Raw genomic sequence first — 23983 nt, 5'->3', positions numbered from 1 at the left:
AACTAAAATTTTCTAAATCCCCCTCCCTCCGCCCTTAAAGACAAGGGAGAATGGTTAAGTGGTGGTTTCAAGTCATTGTTACACCTAATCAATTCGATGGAACAGACTGTGATTACTCTGGTCCATCTTAGAAACATCGAATTCCAGCATTTCTGAAGTTGATCTCCAGTAAAAAGTCCCATAAGTCATATCCATAGATTAAAATTAACATACAGAGACATTGCTAGTATTAGATTTGTCTCGAATATTAGATATCTCTGGAATGATCTTGACTATCTCTTTTTTTTTTTTTTGGGATGGTTGGGATCTAGAATTCAACGACGAAGATCATTCTTCATGGGTCTAACACTTGCAGGTCTAATACCTTGCGCCCCTCCTCTCAACGGTTTCTATTTTGCTATTAATTTGTCCATTCTTTTCCTCTTTAGTTTATTTGTTTTTTCTGATGACTATTATTTTTTTGTCATGACAACCATTCTCCACCGGATCAACCTTAAATAATGGAAAAATCAGCACCAAAATGTGACGCTGGTGATTGGCACGTAAAGCCCGAGCGAACTCTCACAATTCCAAAAACTTCACCATGAAATTAAAAAAAAGTTTATAAACGCAAAGCTATTTAGTCAAACAATTGAAGCTTCCGTTTTGGCTTGGCAATCGGTCAGGAGGTTCAGCCTGTGTTGTGTGTACGAGCGGAGCCAATGATGCAATAGGTGTGCAAGACCTTCTAGATGCGAGGCGGACACCATGAAAATGGCCCGTTTGGCACGATACCATGATATATATAAGAAAATCGGAAGATGCAAGACCTTCTAGATGCGAGGCCTTAATATCTCATAAATGATGAAAGAGAATTGTCACCGTCAATGATTTTGAAAAGATCATACTTGGAAGAAATGGAAACTTATTTATATTTTAAGAGACTAAAACAATCTTTAAAGGAGACAAAAAAAAAAAAAAAATTCAAAGAAGGAAATTTGTTTGCTACCTTTACTAAAGGCATTTCAGATTTTTAAAAATGGGATTGGGTTTCTATTTTTTTCCAGGGTCGGATACGAAGAAAGTTGTCCTGCCTCTCCCAATACAATGTCCGATGTATTGCATAAGAGAATGTGTTTAATCCATCCACTGACTAACTTGATTGGATGTGAAGACATTTTGAAGAAGGGAAAGCCTTGTATGGCCCACCAATGACAATATCAATATGGTTGTGTTTAAGAAGGAAACGCTGGTGCTCCAGCAGCTTGAGCAACTCAGGTAGGACCCCAGCCTGTCCCCTTTGCCTTTCCCGACAAGTCTGCTAGGGTTCCTATTTCTAGGGATCGCCTTTCTCGACAAGTCTGCTAGGGTTCCTATTTCTACTGATCGTCTATTTAGTTTAGATAGACTGACTTTTGATAGCCGTCTATTTAGTTTAGATGGACTGACGAGAGCCAGGATTTTTTTCAAGGGTAGGCCAAACGATCTGCGGGTCCGGCCAAACTAAAAAAAATTGATCCATAGTGGTTGCCCACATTCTTGATCTACAATTATGTTCCGTTGGAAAATATCCTTTATGGTTTCTATTCTTTTCAATTTCAGGTGTCAGATGGATGCCGAATAGACGAATCCATGTCAATATTTTTTACGGATCAATAATCAAATTAAAATGCTTAGAAACAATTATTTCGGTTCAACCGGCGGCAGACTGTTTATAAAGATCCATAACTGACTCGGATTAGTTGGGTAATGGCAAAAAAACTGGATCCGCCGGTCACAGTCCAGATGCGGTGGAGAACGTATTCTGCAGATCTGGATCCCGATATGATTTGTTTTTGGATACAGAATCCGTGGTTAACACGGTCCGGCTTCCTCTGCCGACCACGGATCCTGACATCCCTGACGTGAACGGCACCCATAAATTTCACACGGGAGGGTCTGTCAACGTCTCAGACCCGTACCCAGAGTAACGGTTCACATATTCAATAAGCGAGTCAGGAATTGGGTCAACATGCATCTACGCCAATTTAATATTCTCACCTTGCTTTACCAACACTCTGCTATAGCGAATGATATCATATATATATATTTCTATAGACCAAGTAGAAAAGCATTATTTGGGCGGATGAACAAAAAAAATGCCCACTTTCTATATCATCGAAACCTTCGATCTTTCTCCCTGCGTGTACTCATAACCTCTTTTTTGCATATTAGGAAAGCCTCCGCGTTGCTTTTTAATTTCAACGAGGAACTAAAACCATTTACTTTTTATTAGTTCAAGTTTTAAAGTTCCACATTGTCACAAATTTTTAGTATCCTCGATATGTACATAATTGCATGGCATGTGATATCAATATAGAAATAAGCAATTTTAAGTTGGTTCTTACAGGCAATTTCCCACACCAGTCCATGTCAAAGTTGCTTATTTGACAAAAAAAAAACTCAAAAGGATTCAATCAGCTGTAGCTTTGTCCAGTCCACTTCTTTCTATGTTAAAAAAAGCAAACAAAAAACAAATTAAGAAGAACAAGATTAAAGCAGCTTTGATTTTTCTCTTAAAAGTCCCATTCAGATTCTTGCGGAGTCCATGCGAGATCATTTTCATTCTAATGCATATGAATTTGATACATCAGGGAGAAGTACAAGTCGCTCGCTCGACGCTTGCATCTAGATCCAAACCAAGAATCAGAGGTTCTGAAAAACTATTCCAACATGATCAAAATTCAAAACCCGATCCAAGCCAGAGTTGATGATGTATATAGTTCAGGTCAATTAAAGTTAGGGAAACTTTCAAAGACGCACCAATAGTTTGATAATGACAAAAAGCCTACCCAAATATTTGACATTACTGAAAGCATGCTCTTGTATTCCCATAAAAGTTCTCATGACTTGTTTCGCCAACCAGTAAGAAATGATATCATTTTGCTATTTTATTAAGAACCGCCGATTGTTTTATTTCGGGCATCTTAGTTTTTCTTTTACATTAATGCAAACTTAATTGAGTATAACTTAATTGGGTCCTGTACAATAACAAGAGGTTGGGAATTTCTTGTTATTATTATCACCAGATTTTTAAGCGTGTTTGTCAAAAGAGTTTTGGAAAGGGAAGGAGAATACTGCTGTTACAGAGGCTGCTGATGGGATATTGATTTGGATCTGAAAACCAACGTTAGGTACTTACCCAAATGTGTTGGCCATCGCTTGCCTTTCTCCTTCCTCAAAGATGTTCATCTTTATCTGGAAGGCTAGTTCCCAGTTAGGGATGTGAACAGATCGAATTCAATTCACACGTAACCTTTTGCTTTTAGGGATCATGCTTACCGATTCAAATGGGAATGAAAAACATCTTTACCATCCAACTTTTACTTTCGAAACTTGAATTTTATCCCAATCCGACGACTAAATTTCACAACGGACTCCAAATCCCACTTTAAGAAATCCTGAAGTACTTTAGAACAGGTCAAGTTAAAAAAATGGAGACATATTTAAGTCGCTACTTCATCCTTATTATTTGATTGTATGTTTATTTACATTTGTTCAATCTGATGACATTTTTTAATCTGATTTTCTATTCAGATATTTATAACTTTTTATATCTCATATTATGCTGGTGACACGAGAATACAGATTCATGCACACCTAGTTTTCTGACCCAATCTTTGATAAACATTAGTAACACACTCACATGGTATTCTAACTTCCGAATAACCCTTGATTTTACCATAAGAATATTTTAGTCATTTTAATGGATAAAAATACTTTAAAATCCATGTTTACCCTTGAGGTTTTTTTTTCTTTCTATCAATTAAAGACGTTTTAGTCATTTCCAACCCATAATATTTTTGGCCGCTCGATTTCTAAAAGCTCAATTTTCACGAAAACCATCAAACGAAGAGTTGGCTGAATTTCCATAACATAGAAGGAAAAAAACAGTGAAGTAATACAATCTAGTGTTTTCATTTTTTTTTTTTAAATTAACGAAAATTTACTTCAGGCTCCTGTGATAATTCTTTTTTTTTTCAAAATGTGCAGTGTACTAAATTACAAAAACTAGTACTTTTTCGGAATTTCTGGTAAGTGATAGGTGGAGAACAGAAACATACCATATTCTTCCGTAAATAAATACTCGAACGCCGTTCCTTTGCCGAATACCCGGAAAAGAGAGAGAGAGAGAGAGAGAGAGAGAGAGAAGGAGAGATGGGCAGCGAGGGGAGACCGACGAGACGCGATCACCACCCACTGCTTTTGGGGGTAAGAAGGAGAAGTACAGCCATGGCTACTCGGCCAGCCAGATGAAATCTCTCTCCGCCATCTGCGCCACCTTCATCCGGCCGGTTTCCATGTCGGAGACATCTCCCCACGTCGCTGGCGAGGCCGACCCTGCGAGCAAGCACCTCCGGGAGTTCTACGAGGCCTCTGGATCCGACAACGGCGTCCCTGAAGAGGTAAACCCACCTACCGACCAACTTTCTCGGTTTCTATCTGTTATCTAGATTTGTTTGATCTCTCTTTTTGGCTCTTCCTTATCCGCCATCTTCTGTGTCCTTCCACGAAGGCGGCCACTTGCCTCTTTTTGGTTGCCTCACACTGAGTCAATATGGCCAGCCAGAAGGGTCTGTCGCTTGACGCACCTACAAGCTCCTGCCCTTGACTCTGCTCGGCCGCCTACGACTTGTTCGTCTTGTCAGCTACGCCGGCGACGAGCAACTCGTGGGCGGGGACCAAGCCGAGCATGATCACTTGGTCGGAGGTGCCGACGTGAGCCAGAAGAGAGGGCGTTTGGGATGTCTTTGTCAGGTTGGTAACGAGACAGCCTTATCTCTGGGCAAGGAGCTCAGAGCTCTTCTAGCTGGGGAGCTTGTTCGGCCTTGTAGTGAGTTAGCGAGGGGGAGCCCAACCAAAGGTTGGCTCGCCCATCGAGCTCAGCAGCCTGGCCAGACATGATTCCAAATGAGCTCCATGTGGTTCCATTTGAACCGGACTAAAAGCATGCCAATGGACTCACCATGACCCAAAATAGTGTGTGTGTATATACATATATATAGACACCACATACACACTCACACATATAAATCCAATCTTCACACCTACCAATGTTAAAAGTTACTACTAGAACTATTTTTTCATCACTTTCTTGTTAAATTAGATGAGTGGAAAAGGAGAGGTACGCCGGTGGAAAGATAGGGTGTCACGTTGTTAATAGTTGTCACTATTGTCTGCTTGTTCTTCATGGGTTAAGTGTCTAGAATGTTAAAAAACATTTGAATCAAAAGTTCACAAAATTTACCGGGTATGTTGAAGGCGATTACGCTTTGGGAATAAGGGCCTGATCGGATCTGATTTTTTAGCTTTAAAATTTATCATATGTTTACGTGGGGAATTGTATTTGAGTGGGGAGACTTGGTTAGCTTCTCGGGAGCCAGACGCACGTGGCTGATTCAGATTCATTTATTTGCTTGTGATTGATGATGAATAAGCCAAACGATGGTACAGGGTCACGGGCCTTATGTTGGAAGAAAAAATGACGACAGGCTGATACACGAGAGAGTAGCCTGGGGAGCTGGAAATTTTGGCTAAACGAACACTATTTTTAGTAATTGTTGGTTCTTAAGCGGCACAATATGTATAAAAAATTAAATAATTGTAAGACAAGTAGTAAAAAAAAAAAAAAAAAGGCTGCTGTTGGCAGCTGTTAATACCAGCCTACATATAGTTTCTCTGCTAGATTTTGCCTGTCAAAAATGGGATAGAGGTTTACTGTTTTGAGGGAAAGATGAAAATTTTTATAGAAATGCTTGATGGTTGGGTTGAGTTAAAAACTTGTGTTTCTGTAGAGAATTTATTTAAGGAAAAGCAGCCAAGGGAAAACTTGATCTAATGCCCTTTGTCGAAGGATACGAGAAATCAAAACTAAGGCTCTCACTTTCAAGTAGATTATGGGGCGGAACTAGATTTTTTTTTTTTTTTAAAGAACAGTAAACATGTGGTCAAAAAAATTTCGATTGACTGAACCCAAGTTCAAATAGTGGGCCCCACGGAGCCCACTTCTCCCCCGGCCCCTCAGTGGATGAGATATCCGCCAAAAGTGACTCGTGCAAGAAAGAAAAATACCAATTGACACGGCTCCTCCCTAATGGAGGGCCAAGACGTTTGTCGTCTTCTTTATGCCCATCTCCGGACAGCGTCAAAGCAGGCAGTCGATTTTGGAGAGAGACAGAGAGAGCAAATTTCATTTAACCTTTCTTTTGTTCTCTCTTTTGTAAAGCTTTAGAAGTGTTTAAACCAAATATTCCAGAAAAAAAGATGCGTTTGGATCTGCGACGAAGCTGGTCTCTTGTCTTTCAAAGGAATGGATACAAAAATGCGAGAAGAAGCATGCCGATATGTTTTCCTTTGTGTGTAAGCCCTTATCGCGTGGAACTAAATTCTTGCCATTGTCTTGCGGCAATAATGGTGGGCGACTCATGACATAAACGACAAAGAAAAAATAGTTGTTGGTCAGGACTAATCGACGTTTCTCTTTTCCTTTTTCTTCTTTAGACCATTAATGTGTTGCACAGAGGCCTGACATTACTTGCTCAAATTGCCATAACCGATCTCGCCTCACTGGCGATGTAAAAGTTTCCATTTGAGAAGTTCTACTGAATCTTCTTTCATGCAACGACGAGACTACTACACCTGCAACAAATAAAAACACACCTAGATTTGAACACATGAATAGCAGCTCTCCTGTAGCGAGGGTCCTTTCTAATCATGCCGAGTAATCTTTCAGATTATGTTAGATGTATGAGAAAAGTGTTCGATTGATGGCACTTTTGTTTAGTACCTGTAAGTCAATTAGAGTCTCTCCTTTCTTTTGTGGCTCTGTTCGGTGCTGACCATGGAAAGTGTGAAGGTTGCGGAGATAATGGTGAGGAGGCTGCCCAAGGAGGGGGTGGTTCTGATGTGGTGGTTGCTGTGGGCGCTGTCGACGAAGGTGGGGACGCTGGTCCTCTGCGGGAGGGAGAGCCTCAGCTGGCGCTTCCCCTTCGTCCGCAGCTTCCCGGACATGCCGGTGGAGGCGAGGGAAAGGGTGCTGCAGCGATGGACCAAGGTGCACGGGCCCTTCTTCTTCCTTAGAATGGCTTTCGGCACCCTCAAAATCTTCTGCTTCCACACCTTCTATTCTCAGGTACATCCTCTTGTCTGTATAATCTTTTATGCACAGAATTCAATCTTAAAAACTTCGTGTCCATGCATTCGCTTTTGAAAAATCTCGACGACCAATGAGCCTGATCTGGGGCATGAGTCATTTTCAGCTGTCTATCTAAGGGTGTAATTAGGCGGCGCATGGTTATGAAGCTCTGCAACTTGATTTACTTAACTGCAACATATTTAGCAGTCCAAATTCTACTATTTACGTACTGATTCAATTCTACAAGCGTCATTCAACTGCATTTCTCATTTGTCTCCAATAAAAAGTTAAATGCATTAACAAAATGGGTGACAAGCTGTCGTGAAGTGCAAAACTATAAAGAAAGAAAGGAAGAAAAGGCACGAGAGAGAGAGAGAGAGAGAGAATTTATTGTCTTATGCAGGCTTACCAATTCAGGTAATTCATGTGGTTTCCAAACATAGCATCTCGGTCCCCTTAGTTTTTCATAAAAAGTGGCCCCTCCGAATAAAATTTTAGGAGCCCCATTTCGCCACTCTGTATCTTTCTTTATAAAGGATGAATTGGGAATTTTCCTTGCAGGAGCGGGACTAGTTTCAAAACTAAAGCCAAAGTATATCATTAAAAATTTTGTATATAGATTAAGTTATAACCGTAGAGAGAAATTTACAAGGAAAATTTTTATTTTCTAAAAATGTTGGTTGGAGGGGGACCATGGCCCCTGACAGGGCCCTTTCTGCCCCTGCCTCCTTACGGCTTCTCTCTACGGTTTGTTACTGGTGTCACACATTAATGTCGTACCTGCTCCTTGCCCCCAATCCTCATTTATTGGCTTTTCGTATTTACTGTTTCTTCGATAGAATATGTAGAGTAAGAAGACAAGCAGAGTTATAGGGCTAATGAACCGTCCTGTGTGAATGTCAGATGAAAATGGTATTCGAGGCAGCATTTACATTCTTCTTTTTCTTTTTGCCCTTGATTTCACGGAAAGAAAGGATGACGGTGCACGAGAAGTGGAGAACACTTAACTTGACTGGTTTTGCAAAGTGTAGGTTGATGAAGACGTGAAGAATCGTTTCTGGACGACCGTCGGCTATGACGTACCCCAAGACAGAGGAGAGGCCACCAGAGAGAGACCTTTGGATAAAGGAGTCGTCGACACTTCTGCCAAGGATGGAAGCAGTTTGTTGAAGAGTCTCAGTAACCATGGCCTCAGAGTTGCTGAAGACCACAGGAGGAACCTCTACACAATAGAATGTGATGCAGTGGTTGTTGGTTCAGGTTGCGGTGGCAGCATCGCCGCGGCCTTGTTAGCAAAGTCCGGCTACAAGGTGGTGGTTATGGAGAAGGGAGGTTACTTCTGGGGTGATGACTACTCGTTGCTCGAAGGTCCCTCCATGGAGGAAATGTACCAAAATGGAGCCAAACTGGCCACACTAGATTCGAAAATTATGATCATGGCAGGGTCAACCGTCGGTGGCGGATCAGCAATCAATTGGTCAGCTTCAATCAAGACCCCGGAGCCAGTGCGGAGGGAGTGGGCTAATGATCATGGGCTTGCACTCTTTGGCAGGCAGGAGTATCAGGAAGCCATGGATGTTGTCTGGAGAAGGCTAGGTGTTGTGGACAAGTGTTTGGAGGAAGGGCTTCAGAACAAGGTACTGAGAGCTGGGTGCGAATCCCTTGGCTTGGACTGTGAATCTGTACCTACAAATTCATCGGAAGCTCACTACTGTGGGCAGTGCAGCTACGGTTGCCCGACTGGAGATAAGAAAGGAGCTGATTCCACTTGGTTGGTGGATGCAGTAAACTGCGGTGCAGTCATTTTAACCAGACTAAAGGCAGAGAAATTCGTCTTTGAAGAGAGAAATGAAGATGGTGGGAGTAAAAAGAAGAGATGTGTGGGAGTTTTGGCTCGAGTTTGTGAGCCCAGAAATTCAAATTCCACAAGGCGAGTACTAATCCGTGCTAAACTGAGTGTTTCAGCAGGAGGGGCGCTGTTGACACCCCCTTTACTCATTTCTAGTGGGCTCAAGAACCCAAACATAGGAAGGCACCTGCACTTGCACCCTGTACTGTTAGCGTGGGGCTACTTCCCTGAATCGGATTCAAGCTTCAAAGGCAAGTCCTTTGAAGGTGGAATAATTACTTCCATACACAAACTTTTATCAGAGCAAAAGAGTCCAAAGATCATCATAGAAGCTGCGGCCCTTGGACCAGCAACCTATGCTGCACTGACTCCATGGGTGTCCGCTGTAGATATGAAGGAAAAGATACTTAGGTATTCCAGGACAGTGCATCTCTTTGCACTTGCTAGGGACGTGGGTTCTGGGGAAGTGAAGGAGGAAGACAGAGTCACCTACAAGTTCCATCAGGTGGACAAGGAGAACCTGACGGATGGGTTAAGGACTGTTTTGAGAATCATGGTTGCAGCGGGTGCGAGTGAGGTTGGTACGTTACAGAGTGATGGACAACGTCTCAAAGCAAAGGGGATTAAAAAGGAGGATTTGGACGAGTTTTTGGATGTAGTAGTAGCAAGAGGAGGTATGGCTTCGCGTTCCGAGTTGTGGACCATGTACTGCTCCGCACACCAAATGGGAAGCTGCAGGATGGGTGTAAATGAGGAAGAAGGTGCAGTGGATGAGAATGGGCATAGTTGGGAAGCAGATGGGCTGTTTGTCTGTGATGGGAGTCTGCTTCCTACTGCAGTTGGGGTCAATCCCATGATCACCATTCAGTCAGCGGCTTATTGTGTCTCCAACAGAATGATTGAATACTTGAACAGCAAGTCAGAATCACGAGCAGCTTGAGATCTAAATCACCATACCCATAATTCCACGCATGGATGAGATTGTTTTCCAGCTCTTTTCTTATAGTGTATGCCATTGCCTCTCTCTCTCTCTCTCTCTCTCTCTCTCTCTTCACACACACACACAATAAAGTAGGATGGAAAATCAGAAGCAGTTGAGAGGGTATTGAATGTATTTAGAATCTTCATAGAAGCACGTTTCTTTTACTTCCTTTTGTAAATAAACAACAACTATATTTAACTGCAAATAAGCATTCATGCAAGCAAGTATACTTCTTTTCTGCTAACTTTCCACGAGACAATGCAAACACAAACGAGATCAAAGAGATCTTTCTACGGCGATTCACATGGACATGCAAAGCCAAGAAAGGATTTTGACTCATGTAGTAACTACTAATTGCAGGCGCTGACTGACGGACAAGAGGCTGGATAGCTGGATAGGCAAAGGCTCTCTCTCTCTCTCTCACACACACTTCTGCAGAAATTGCAAAGTGGGAACAAGGGACTGCTAGGGATGTCAATATATCCGATTTGAATCGGATATCCAATCGATCCGATCCGAAAAAATCGGATATGGATAAAAATTTAATATTCGATTAAGAAATCGGATCGGATTCGGATTTAATAAATGACATCCGATCGGATTCGGATATACATGAATATCGGATCAGATTCGAATACGGATTCGGATCGGATTTATTTTTAGACAAATATCCTATATCTAATACTTGAAAAATGGCAAAATCCGGTTCAAAATTCGGATTCGGATATAAATATAAAAATCAGATTCGGATCGGATTCGAATTGTAAAATCAGATTTCGGATTCGGATATGACTTTGCTTTATTCGAATCCGAATCCGAATCCGAATATATGAATATCCGAAAAAGCGTATATGGTTAAAGATGTATCTGATCCGAATCCGATCCGTTGACATCCCTAACTGCGTCGCCCTCCCTGTCCGGAGACAGGTACCTGCAGCCTGAGTTTGTGATACATCCTCAGCAACATTTGGCCGTTCTACAGTTATACCACTCGGCCTAAAATCGTTAGACTAACTAAACGGCGTTTACACTACCGTGACTCTCTCTCTCTCTCTCTCTCTCTCTCGCTCTCTCTCCATGATGCTTTCGTGAAATTGAGGCAGGGAAGAGATGACTCTCGGAAACGTAAGGAAAGGTTGGACACCACAATCCTCCATGATTGAACATATGAGAAAAGTAATACACACACACAAATGGGGTGCAGCTCAAACCGTAGCCTAGACGTAGTATTCACCGCCCAGACATTAGGGTATCAAGTAACCATAATAGGTCCATAAGCGCATCAGTTCAAGTAAAGATTGTGAACAGATTGTGAACGAAATAATAAATAGATGGTCTCCAGCATATATATCCACATTAGATACTGCTTCAAGGAATCACTTTGAACATTTTAATAAAAAAACAGGATTAAAGACAGGCACTAGCATTGGTGAGTCACCAGCACGTGCATTCTTTAGACAGGGAGGAAGGACATAATATAGTCAAATAGATAATGCTAGACCCTCTTTTGATATACAATCTCCATGTTGCATGGAGAAACAATATGCGACAAGTTGTTCATCGGATCGGGAACCCTTTTTAGCCATCGGGAGCACTAGGTAGGTGCTAAAGAAGGACCTCATGCATGAGAGGGCAGGATTATTGATGTGTATAAAACTTCTATCATTTTAAATATTGTAAATGGCTATAAAACTTGAACGACCAAAACACAGAGGTATTGCACGTGGACAAAATGACAGTTCCACATCATTTCACGCGGCAAGGAGGAGTCACTTGAACGAACATGATCACTTGTCCGACCTATAACACACACACACAGACACAGATATATATATTACTGGAAAATCTGAGAATGGTCTGTTTAGGGGCAGAGGTTTGCAAGGAAGAACAGGTAGAATGCGTCCTGGAGTGGCAGGGCAAGTACTAGGACCATGCTGATATACTTTCACAAGTTTCAGAAAAATACAGGTCCATCGCGCTGAGCACCAACGGGCAGAGGACCTCATGGGCACCACATTGCAGACTCAAGTCGGTCGTCAATCGAATGCGTAAAGGTCCGTGCAATCGCAGGTTCCTAAATATGTCACCAGGTTTGGCCACGTTGACTGGCCACACAAATAAAATTTGTCTGGCTAAAATCTTGTGTGCGAAGCAGAAAGTCGAAATGCTTCAAGAATGTTTGTCACAGACACTGAACAACAGTTCGTTACACGAAAAGCAGAAACCAATTAGAAAAAGGAAAATTACTCTCTTTCTCTCTATCTAAGTGCTGAACCAGAATTTTTATTTTTTTATATTTTTTTAGGGGTCGAAGAGTAATTTCAAAATTTGTACAGAAGCTGAATAACAATTTTGAGAAGTTTCCATATGTGAAGTTAAATTTTTTCAAAAATGTATGCATAAAATTTCTTTCCTTAAAATTTGGGGGGAAGGGAGGGAACTGCCTCAATCGTGACACAACAGATAGACAGAGGACACCAGACTAAGATCTTGGCCAAAAGCAATGATCAAGCTTTACTCTCCTCACTCTTGCTTCACGAGAGAAAACCAGGAAGGAAAAAAACGAGAGTTTATATTAGAGACTCTTTCTTCACAATCGCAGATGGGGTTTAACATTTCTTGTAACAATAATAAAGCTCCATAAGGAAACCGTATTCTCTGATAATTCAGGGCATGGACCGAGAATCAGATATGGATAAAGTGGGCAACACGTCTTTCCAAAAAAGAAAATCAGGCATTAAGTGGGTAGAACTATAGTTTTAAAATTATAATAATCACAGAAATATAATTTTTCAAAATTTTAATATAAGATTAAATGAAATTTATTATTATTATTTTTGTTTTGAATTTTAAAGGGAGCCATGGCCCCTGCCGGGGCCCCTTGGCTCTGCGCTGCCTAAGGCTAAGGGTACCAAGTCTTTCAATGAAGTCTGCCGCTATAGAAGCGTGCAAGTTTACTACTTCCATACATTTTCCCCAATAACCTTATGGAACTTCCATGGTGGGGATCGGGGGAACGTTGCCCGATTTTTAAGAACTTTAAAATTTATATCGAATCTTTCGTGCATGCCCATAAAAAGTGTTTAAAAATGTAATAGGCCTTTCCCAAATGTGAGGTCATCTAAGCTCTTCCACCAGCCACTGGTGACCATAAATCCATACTCCGGGCTCCTCCACCAGCCACTGACGACCATAATCCGGCCTCTAGCCAGTGATCAAAGCAGCTCAAGCACCTTCTTGCTTCTACTGAGATCAACCTTAAACGGTAAGGTTGTGAGTATCGGAACAACTTGCAAGGATAAGGTCATAAATCAAAATTCAACCGGCTGTTTATCTAACTTGCATCTAGCAAAATCCCTGTCCTGGCTCCACTTAACATCCATTAACCATTTTACACCACTTGCAACAAAGCACATGCCCCCGATAGTCTTGCCAATGTATTCATCTTGACAAGAAATAAATAGACCTCACGATAGTAAAGCACTTATTGACTGCTCGAATACCTATAATAACGAGTCATGGCCCACATATCTGACCATTCCCAAGCCAGATGTGGAGATTGAAATTTTAGGGAGAAGAGCAGTATGAAAGACAGAAAGAGACACTAATATGTAAATACGTACTTGCATGGACTTTTGATAAGATCGGGGTATTCCCTCCGCCTTTGTCGAAAGCAACATGCAAGTTGGCATGAGAAACTAGGGAGAAGCCGTTTCTAGCAAATGCCATCAGTTTAGTCCTAAAATTGACAAGACCTCATCATTTTTGTTGCTGCATTATGATTCATGAATATATCCATCCATAGATTAACGTTTACTAAAATCTATGCTTAATTTTTATTTAATTATTCTAGTTTTGATGTTAAATTTGTCCGCAAGTTCTGTTTTCAGATAAAATGATATAGGAGCCCTTCAAAAATAACAGAAATGAACGACCTGCGCAGAACAACATACAAATAATCTTCTAATAACATAAACTAGGTTGGTAACGAAATAGCTACGGCTAGCATAAAATCCCAATGTTAGAACTCTTGGAAAGGCAGCCTTCTTTGACAGTTCTCCAACATGCCTCATCTTCCCTCCTAGTAGAAGGGAAGAACAAGGCCCACCAAACAAAAGCATGCCAAGGCCGATCCCAAATTTAACAGGAGTTATGTCAGCCTGAGCAGCAGGTAATTAGGTGTCTCGGCACAGGATTATGGGAGACAACTAGGCACCTGATTATCCTGGTAACAATTACCAATAGGCACACCCACCAGGCGAACCCCTCCCAAGTCCCACCAATTGGATCCAGCATAATACCGTGCTTTTGGTGTGCATCATGATGACAACCATATACCCTCCTTACTTTATTTATATCGATAACCTACCAAAGCATATGCTTACGTCCTTGTCACAGAGGTAAGTTTGCAATGAAGTTTCCTAAAGAGAGTAAGAGTAAAAACTCTAGATAGATGGTGCCGAGAAAAATACCGTCCACAGGGCCAGATAGTTGGACTCAGATTTACCGGTTGCTGCCTTATTATAGCTGGTGAAAATGAATCTTGAGGGATTTGACCAACCAATTCATTTCCAGAAAAAATGTCAGGTAAAAGACATTGCTCACTTGCAAGAAAATGTCATTCTGCAAGGAAAAATAAAATAGCAAAGCAGAGGCTAAAACGAACCATGGCATACCTGAAGGTCCTCTAAGTTGTGCGGGGATTAAAGAATAATAAGGCGGACGATCTACGACTGCTGCCCGCTTCAAACCAAACAAGAACCAATGGCATCTCGATCACATTCTAATGACACCAAAACAAAGTAAAATAACTCTCGTCATGAATTTACTAACTTTGGTACTCTCTCGGTTGGTCAACATGACAAATACTAAAAAGAATAATCCTTTGATAAAGAAAATGCTTAAGAAAAAAGGCGGACGACCGGGAGGCAAATTTCAACCATTTTTTTCTGCATTCGTCCCACCTTAGCGTCCCGTCACTGGAATCAGAACAAAGCTTTGTCATCACACACACAAACGACGGAAAATTGTATGGGCAAAAAGACATTATAAATGACATTCCCAATAATCGCCTAATTGTTTGCTGCGACTGATAAATGTTGCTGGTTTAATTTGGACGCAACTTCTAAGTAGCCTCGTGTATGCAGCCTTGTGCAGATGAACATGTTGAAAAGTCCAATTCCACAAAGGCGTCTCGATAATATTCTCGATTGGGCAGACTGGCAGCATTATAGCAACCTAAAAGAGTACAAGTCTATAACGGGAGGAATTTGCGAAGTCTTTTCAAAATTCTCAGATTTCAGCTTCAAAACATACGCACAAGGGGGAAAAAAAGAACTGATTTGTTTTTCAAATTATTGATGTCAACCCCTCATAATTTTTTCCAAAGTGTGGCGAAGGCATCATTTTCCTGATAACTAATGGAATACAGATGTTTAAAGAAGAAAACTGTGGATGTACCTTTCGTCAGTCTCACCTGCAGCGCCGGATGCATAGGGTGCTGCGTCACAGCCACTGGCCTGCAGAACGCCCAGTTTAAGGACTAGGCTCGTCGTTTGGAAGCAGATGAAGGCTCTCCTGTCTTGTGTGCAACTAAATATTCTTCTCTCAGTACCATGAGATACGAAGCAGTATTTCTTTTGCTTGTACGGAAGTATGTTCTGGCCTTCCATGCAACATCGGTTCCTACCCACAAGGAATGGAGTCAACCAATAACTTCAAGCGAATTACCAAGACCGAGCAACCCATGTGCTTCTATTGTTTAAGTAACGAACAATCATCCACGGCCTTCGTTACAATTACAGGGATATACACCTCAAATTATTACGTAACCAACCAGGATACAATCTATACAATTTAAGTGATGAAAGGCACTATCTATTAATACATTAACTAATTTTGAGTCGTCAGCGCATTAGATGGATAACGTACATCTGGTAGACAAGATCAAGAGCTTATTACAGCTCTGCCGTCACACACGTCACAGATGGTATAACCAAGGCCTTCACAATAAGGGCACTTGGCTCCATCTTCCACCCAATCCAGGAACTGCATCAGTTGGAGATAAAAAAATGAGGAACCAGTGGTGTCTAGAGGGCAAGAAAAGGAAAAAAAGAAAAGAAGCATCTGATAAAAGGCTACATCAAACCCAATCTAACCTGCTCTTCGACATTGGGTTCACCAGTACCATCACATTCTACAAAGAAAACAGAGACAACTTTTTAGCAAAGGAACAGCCATCTCGATCATACAATTGATGGCATCATTGCTTTCGAGGTTAAGACTGCTCTACGAATAAAAGTTAAAACCTAAAGCACAGCTTCATGGTGCAAGCCAAAGACTTTGGAAGTATTGTAATTATAAAGGGGCACAAGAACTTGGAATTAATAAGTTACAAGTTCCATCACCCCAAGTCTCAGATAGTTAGGCGCCATACATACATGAGATATGTTCTTGGATGAATTACGTAAATCTAAAAGTCCCGTTCCTCCAATTACTAGTCCAAAAGGATTAAAACCAGTTCAAACTTGGAAAAATTACCCTACTGCAGTGATTAACTTCGCAGCGCATGTTGATGCTTAACAAATTCTCGTGCAGTTTAATAGAAACACAACAATATTATAAAAAGGAAAAATGCCAGCACCTGTGCACATCAAACGTCCTTCACCACGACAGGCAAGGCACTTTGTTCCTGACTTGGCTTCACCTTTACCAATCTGCTTGTTGCTACCTGCAAGTCTTGACGGTTCTTCCCACCTATTTTCTCCCAGAAGAAAGACTTTATGCTCTGAAGTCTCAGCTTCCATGAAAACATTGTCCGTTAAAAGCATTTCCTTTATCTCTGAAACTTCAGTGACTGAAGTGCTGGATGCTCGGACAGATCCATTAACTCCATCCTATGAACATATGTGCACAGAATCTGAGACACCATTTAGTACATCTCAATTATTCATATATGTTCACATGCATGGAAGGAGAAAGGAAGAGAAAAAACAAAGCAAGGACTTCATTGGAAAGGTATGGATTTCAGTTACTAAACACGCAAATAAAACACAAATCTGGAAAGACCAGAACACACTGATTGCAAGAATTCAGAAATCAGCCCTTGCATATGTAAGTGCATGAAGGTCAGAGCCATCAAGCAAAAGCAAAGTTTGATATTCAACTATGGCCCTGAAACTGACAACAATGTGAAGATCCATGCAGGTCATCCATCACTTTGGATTTTGTACAAGTGGAGCATCAAATTTACTATGCCCCAACATAAAGAATCAAATTTCCAAACATGTCAAGCCACTCCCTCTCACGCCGCAACCTCCAGGAAGAGGACCAACTTATTGCTCAAATCTGAATAGATGCGACAATGTTATGTTTCTTGCAAAAGTGAACAAACTAGACAATAATGGTCAGGACAGTTACAAAATATGCTGAAACACAGTTAACGTACCTTGCCAGCGATCGGCTCAACGCTTGTTTCTTCATAATCCGCATCAGCATTTGCTTGCAGCGGCACCTCTCCATGTAGCCTTTCCAACAGTTCCAAAGTCATAACTCCATCTTCAGGCAACCCAACCGATGCCTATGCAAGAAAGATTTCTAGATCAATATCAAATTGTATTTGCAATTTAGCAGCTTTATTAAAAATAAACGGTCTGCTTCAATACTTCTGAACATCCAGACGTACCTTGCCCTTTTAGGCATTTATTCTAGAATCACCCTCACTCAGCACTCTCCTTCATTGAGGAACATATAGGCACCGAGGTGGCACCTAAACAGAGCATTTACTGGCAGGTGCTATTGAAAATATCACGCAGCACAACCCCACCAATATTATATGTCAGATGTTTTAGATACTATCTCAATCATATTATAGCAGGTGCTTCTTTTTTTTCTCCAAAAGAAAAACATTTTTCTTTTATATGATAACCTAAACAATTCATAGACTCGATCTGAAAGGCATAGAAATCTAATTCGTCGGTGCATGTGGAATAAAACATCAGACCTACTGCAGATGGACATAGACAGAAGAATCGGGGACAGCACACATGCAGTTGGCCCATTGGAGTAGTTCGTAAAAAACAAGATTAAAGACACCTTTCTACCTCCAATTGGAATTATTAATCTAAAGCAACAAATCCTGAACATCACCATAAGGACAAACTCTTAAAAGGAACCTTAAGTCACTCTAGATATCAAATGGAAAAGCATTTCAAAAAACAAAATTCACGTAAAGAAAACAAATCAAAGTGATCAATAACAGAAAATCTTTAAAGCTAAATGGTTCCTTAGATCCATCAGCTTGTAAGAAAGGTGCTACGAAAACGTGTAACTCTGAGCTAGTGAACATGCACGTTTTCATTTCATTTCATTGAGCAAATCGACGTCCAATATCACTTTGCTCCTGATGCTATGTATCGAACGAGAAATTTAGATAGATAGATAGATAGATAGATAGATAGATAGAGAGAGAGAGAGAGAGAGAGAGAGAGAGAGAGAGAGCTTCGACAAGTGGCTACTGTCAGATATTAGTCAGGTTAATATCATGATCGCACTATCTGGTGAAATATCAACCGCGACAATATTTAATGACACACAATCAAACGTATAACGCTAGCATAGATTAGAGATAGGTTCAATAACTTCATAGCATGGTCCAAACCACCCTTAGACAATTGATCTATAGGAAATTAGGCGAGGCAATGGTACAAGGTTCTGTCTTGGGAACCAAGTTTAGCAAAGGGAGAATGGTGAGATAGTTTGCCAATCAGTTATAGAGAGCAAAACATGCACACAAACAAGAAAACAAAGAGCAGTTTTCACATACTTGCCATGTTTTTACAGCACTCTCGGTTCCGCTCGAAAAAGTTGAAAATTCGACATCCTCCTCGCCTGAGTAGAATCCTAATTTCTGCAAAGCTTTCTGCCAAACGTGAAAAGCAAATACAAATCAAAATAGGAACCCTAAAGGACGCCAAACAAATTCAATACGTTCTCTGCAACAAAATAAAAAACATAAAGTAACTGATCTACCAAAATCTACAAATTTTTACGAACAGAAAAGGCAGAGTTGATAACAACTTTATCTACTCAAACCATGTAAAATGATTGAAAGATCAACTGTCGCATTATATCTGGATGAATAAGTAAGTTTGTGAATGGAGATTGACAACATACCATATCCGGCCGATTTTCCCACAGATACATGCCAGATTAAACAATATAACAGAACAACTCAAGGACACAAACTAAACTCGCCTTCATAAAAAAATGCAAGAAAATTCAGCGTCTTTCATGGCAGACCTGCATAGCTCTAACATCCTCTCCTTCTGAACCCTTCCTCAACAACCTCTTCTTTTTTTTCCGCTCTTTCTCTGGCGCGGAGTCAACAACAGGCTCTTCTTCTAATAAAACATGTTTTTCTTCGATTCGATCAGGAATCTGACTACGAGATGACGCCACGACGGACTTCAAATCTGCACCCTTCAGGGTCTGCAAGAGACCCGTGAGATTCGTTATCAGATCAACGACTGATGCTTCCTGTGACAATCTCTCCCGCTTTAGAACCTCGATCTCGAGCTTCAGGGTCGTGATCTCCCGATCGAGCGCATCCCGCTCGGAATTCCATCTGGATTCCTCTCGAAGCCACCGCTGCTCCTCCCGAAGCCACCGCCGCTCTTCCCTAAGCCATCGATCCTCCTCCGACTCCGATAAGGGGCCCTGAGATGATCGGACGACGAATCTTTTAGGGAATCTAACGGTTAGGGTTAGGGTTTTAGCGGGATTTTGAAAATCGGAGGAGGAGGGAAGGATGGAGGGAGCGGGAAGAGCGTGGAGTCGGAGGGAAGCGGAAGCCATCGGTTTCAAGATAAGGCGCGAACGGCTTTTAGTGAACGGGACATGGTTGTGAAACACGCCTTAATGTCCAAGATATAACAACGATGCCACTCCCCGGAGATATGCAAACGTTTGGCCGACGAAATGCGAAAAGATCCCAGATATTTTTTTTACAGCAGGGTACCACGAACGATGGATCCAATAATCCTCTCAAAACGAGTCCTGCACAGCATCCAATCCACTCCTACGTTTCCAAACAAATAAAAGATGAAAGAAAAATTTGCAAAGGAACACCCAACCTTTTGGCCAATAATAATTTGGGCAGCACAAATAAGCCCTCCATGAAACTCACAAAAAGCCCCATTTAAAAAAATTAAAATATATACCTAAATTACAAATTTATTCTTCAATATCAACATCAATTTTTAAAACATCAAAATAAAAAATCATCATCGAGAATTGACCGTCTATCGACCCTCACTCACCGTAAGAGGCATCGCACCCAGTTGGTCTTCCACTCCCCTCGCCAGAAGTCCAGCGATAGAGATCAAATCCCCGACCCTGGCCGAGCAGCCAGGGCATCAAGGGTGCCCATAGAATGGGTAGAAAGGATCGTAGAAAAAAAAAAAATTCTGAACAAAATCAACTCAAAACTCAAGAAAATGGTTCTTAAATAAAATACGGGAGATCATACCTAAATAGAGATTGACTTTGAAGCGCATGTTGATGCTTAACAAATTCTCATATAGAAACTCAACAACGTATGAAAAATGCCAGCAACAAACGGGCTTCACCACGACAGGCAAGGTACTTTGTTCCTGACTTGGCCTCACCTTTACCAATCTGCTTGTTGCTACCTGAAAGTCTCGACGGTTCTTCCCACCTATTTTCCACCAGAAGAAAGACTATATGCTCTGTTAGCAGTCTACTCTAACCATTATTCTAATTAGGTTTTTTATTAGGAGGGCTGAACTATAGTTTTAAAATTTTAACATAAATCAGAATATAATAATTTTTCCAAATTTTTATATGGACTAAATAATTTTCTTTAAAATTGAAATTTGAGGGGGTCCATGACCCCAGCTCCACCCCGACTGTTCCATTATTACCTCCCAAATTTTCTTTCTTAGCCTGATCGACGGAAACCCAAAGCCTAGAAAGTCAAGCACTCGAGCATCGCCATCTTCTTATAGTATGCTTCGCAATTAAGCATTTTCACAATAAATGAACTCGATCACCTTCACCTCCGTCTGTGACAAATTAAGTAAAGAATTTGGATGGATTTTCGACGTAGAGTTCATGAAAGGGAATCCGCATAAGCTAATCGTCTCCCTTACTCCTATTAACATATAGACGTTTCTAGACTACCAGACGTGATCAGTTCTAGAAACGTCTATGTTATGGCGCTGATCATGTGAGGCGAGGCTGCAACCCAGAGTGACATCATGGGAACCACCTGCTGGACGTGCAAAAAAATGCTACGATGATGGTCAGTTTCCATAACATAACAAGCGGAAAGTGCTGCTGGACGTGTGAAGCAGTTATTATCCTTTAATAACTGCAACGTAAATTGAAATGTAACTGCATATCGCTGCGTGTATATAAGAGATACACGAGAGTAATAAAGTGTGAGAAAAAACAGAGGATTTATAGCAGCCGTTACAATCTTTTCTTTTAACTCCCTACATCACTTTCTTTCTATTAAGTCTACGGCAGACAGAAAATTGCATGTTATGGGAGTCTCAGCTTCTCCCGATCTTGTTCTTATGACACGAAGTAAACCCAAACAAAACAGGATCGGTCATTGACGAGCTAAGACCATAATAGATTCAACAGTAGCAAGCTCGAGCCTAACATGAGTTCAGTGCGAGCCGTTGGGCCTAGACAGGTCGAGTCTTTTGGCACGACACGGCACCGCAGTAGAGATGGTTCAATTTCTATCAGCGAGGCGGGGCGGGCTCAGGATAGCAAAAGTTGTAACTTTTCTTTCTTTTATTTTGTTTTGTGGAGCATTTGATCAGAAAAGGATCTCATCATCGTGATTCTACTTGGAACTACAACTAAAAGCATAGGTTGGGATCAAATTAGACCTGGAGGCATTAGTTTGGAACTCCATTTTATAAATCTGGATCCTAGGCTTCAAGTTGTATTTGGCTTGAGATCCAAAATATCTGGATTTGGTAATGAGTTTAGGATCATTTGGACTTGGATCTTTTGAGATCTTTAAATCCAAAGATTCGATTAAGCGTGGAATTTCGGAGATTTGCTCAAATCATTTGGGAGCACATCCAGATCAACAGGATTGGATATAAGATCTCATTTGGATTCAGGAATGATCGGATATGGACCACAAATCTTTGCTCCAATTTAATCTGATCTGAGATATTTAGAAATGGATCCAGTCACCAGATATTCGTTTCACTTGAGGACAGGGTCTAATTGATCAGTTTCGACGAGAAGCGGAATAGAATTTCTGGATACGGACCTCAAATCAAGTTGACCGGGTGAGATTCATGGTTCGATCTGGATCAAATTGCCAAGAAATTGCAATAAACAAGGGATGCATAGTTCAAAATGGTTAAAGCACAATTTTGCGTCCCCCCTTTTGGAAAAATTGGATGCTAATCATGGTAAATTTTAGGGTCATTTACGTGGTCGTGTAATCCAATAAATATGACGGCATGCTCTAGATAGAAAGGGTTCGACATTTGGGTCGCCAGTTCTTGTGCTTTGGTTGCCTATGAAGTTCCAAAAAATCAAATCATGCATGCTATTGAGTAAGAGCTCATATTTGAGCCGTATCAAATCCCAATCTCATAATTTATGTACAAAATAAAAAATGGTCTTATGTGTTTCCACGCCCTTTTGGTTCATTGTAATTAGTAAAATTAACAAATAAAGAAAGGAGATGGAATTACCTAATCGCTAAGGATTTGAATCCACCAAATCAGGAATCCTCATCCTCTGTGTGAGGCAAGACCGTGCGCACACGAATTGTGACGATGAAATATAAGGAGGAACATAGAGAAGGACGCCGAGTAAAAGAGTCCCTTTAACTGTGGACGTAGTAGGCCTTCCCATAGAACCACTAGGAGCCTTTTGTGTGATGTACGTGTTGTGAGAAATTCCTTTCTCATATTCTCAGTAAGGAATAATTGCCGACGGTTGTGAGTGAGATTCTAGCAGATGATGGCGTTTGGTTGATTTTGTAGTGGCTGACGCTGGTGCAAACAAAGTGTTGGATGCTTCGACTCAAGTCCTTTTTAGCTCTCTCTCTCTCTCTATTTAGTGTTTTCCTCTCTTCTTTCCTCCTAGCGTGTGTGAGTGAACGGGCGGCCGGCTACACGGCCAATAATAAAGGAAGGGGCTCCCTTGTTGCTCACTCAGATTATTTGTGGTCCTCAGCAGAGGACCTGACGGCCGGAAAGGAGATTTTCTCTGTTCCCCTCCTTTTTACTCCTTTTATTATATGTATTTCGTTCTTTTCTGTTTTCCTTTATCATGGCACTTTCTCCCCTATATGGTGGAATTTATGTTGGGTTGGAGTTGAGGATGTGGCGGAAGAGTGAAAACGACTCCCTTCGTCTCCAAGGCATTCCGTGATGAGGGCTTCTAAGTCTGGTCCGGTTGAGGAGGCTACAAATTTGAGATCTGTTTCACGGCGAACCTCTTTGAGTTGGGGCGGAGGTGGTACGCTGCTAGATTTGCTAAATTAAACCAAGATACAGACAACAGGAAGGAATGGGTCGGTTGAACCACGAATGAAAAATTCAAATATTAGTTTAAAAGATGGGTTTTTTCCGAAGAGGAAGGTGAGCAAGTCAAAGCGATAGGACAGTCCAGACACAGCTGCTCCACACAGAAAAGAAGCTAGCTTTGGTAGATGGTGTGCAACTACTTCCAAAACTTGCTCCATTCATTTTCCTCCATTTTCACTCTCTTTTACAATATATATATATATATATTCTTGGCATATGTTTAATGATTAGTTGTCTTTTTCTTTGGAGTGGTTATGTTATGAAATGTGTTTTCTATATATATATATATATGCCTTAATTATTTTGGTTTAGAGTGGTTTAGTTAGTACAAATTAAACTTGACATTTTTGTATGCTTATACGTTTTTAAAGGGGTGAAAATGAGCTGCTCACACTCCTATTAAGCTG

General features: G+C 41.1%; 2 protein-coding genes across 8 annotated transcripts; one reads left to right on the top strand and one right to left on the bottom strand.

Moving 5' to 3' along the window:
- Positions 1-4121: 4121 nt before the first annotated feature.
- LOC116265568 (long-chain-alcohol oxidase FAO2-like) lies at positions 4122-10208 on the top strand (the record flags this gene model as incomplete). The annotated part of the gene is made up of 3 exons (XM_031646266.2): positions 4122-4424; positions 6875-7150; positions 8185-10208. Coding segments are annotated over 3 exons (2337 nt in total), but the record flags the coding sequence as incomplete, so codon positions are not given.
- Positions 10209-14527: 4319 nt separating this feature from the next.
- Positions 14528-19854, bottom strand: LOC116266361 (protein disulfide isomerase pTAC5, chloroplastic). Of its 7 annotated transcripts, XM_031647537.2 has the most exons (7): positions 19285-19854; positions 18809-18904; positions 17432-17563; positions 16628-16880; positions 16143-16180; positions 15916-16032; positions 15532-15669 (listed from the first exon to the last, which is right to left on the bottom strand). In XM_031647537.2, the coding sequence occupies exons 1-6, from the start codon at positions 19837-19839 to the stop codon at positions 15931-15933; spliced, it is 1176 nt and encodes a 391-aa protein (XP_031503397.1). In that variant the 5' UTR covers positions 19840-19854; the 3' UTR covers positions 15532-15669; positions 15916-15930. The 7 variants fall into 7 exon arrangements, 3 of the variants coding, with proteins under 3 accessions (XP_049936751.1, XP_031503397.1, XP_031503396.1); XR_007574958.1 differs by lacking the exons at positions 15916-16032; positions 16143-16180 and adding an exon at positions 14528-14767 and having other exon boundaries at positions 15445-15669; XR_007574960.1 differs by lacking the exons at positions 15916-16032; positions 16143-16180 and adding an exon at positions 14528-14767 and having other exon boundaries at positions 15461-15669.
- Positions 19855-23983: the final 4129 nt, after the last annotated feature.

This window comes from Nymphaea colorata, chromosome 12, assembly GCF_008831285.2.
Source record: "Nymphaea colorata isolate Beijing-Zhang1983 chromosome 12, ASM883128v2, whole genome shotgun sequence".
In the NCBI taxonomy this organism is placed as follows: Eukaryota; Viridiplantae; Streptophyta; class Magnoliopsida; order Nymphaeales; family Nymphaeaceae; genus Nymphaea; species Nymphaea colorata.
Note: the sequence above shows the minus strand (reverse complement) of the source record. Positions and strands in the feature narration are given on the sequence as shown.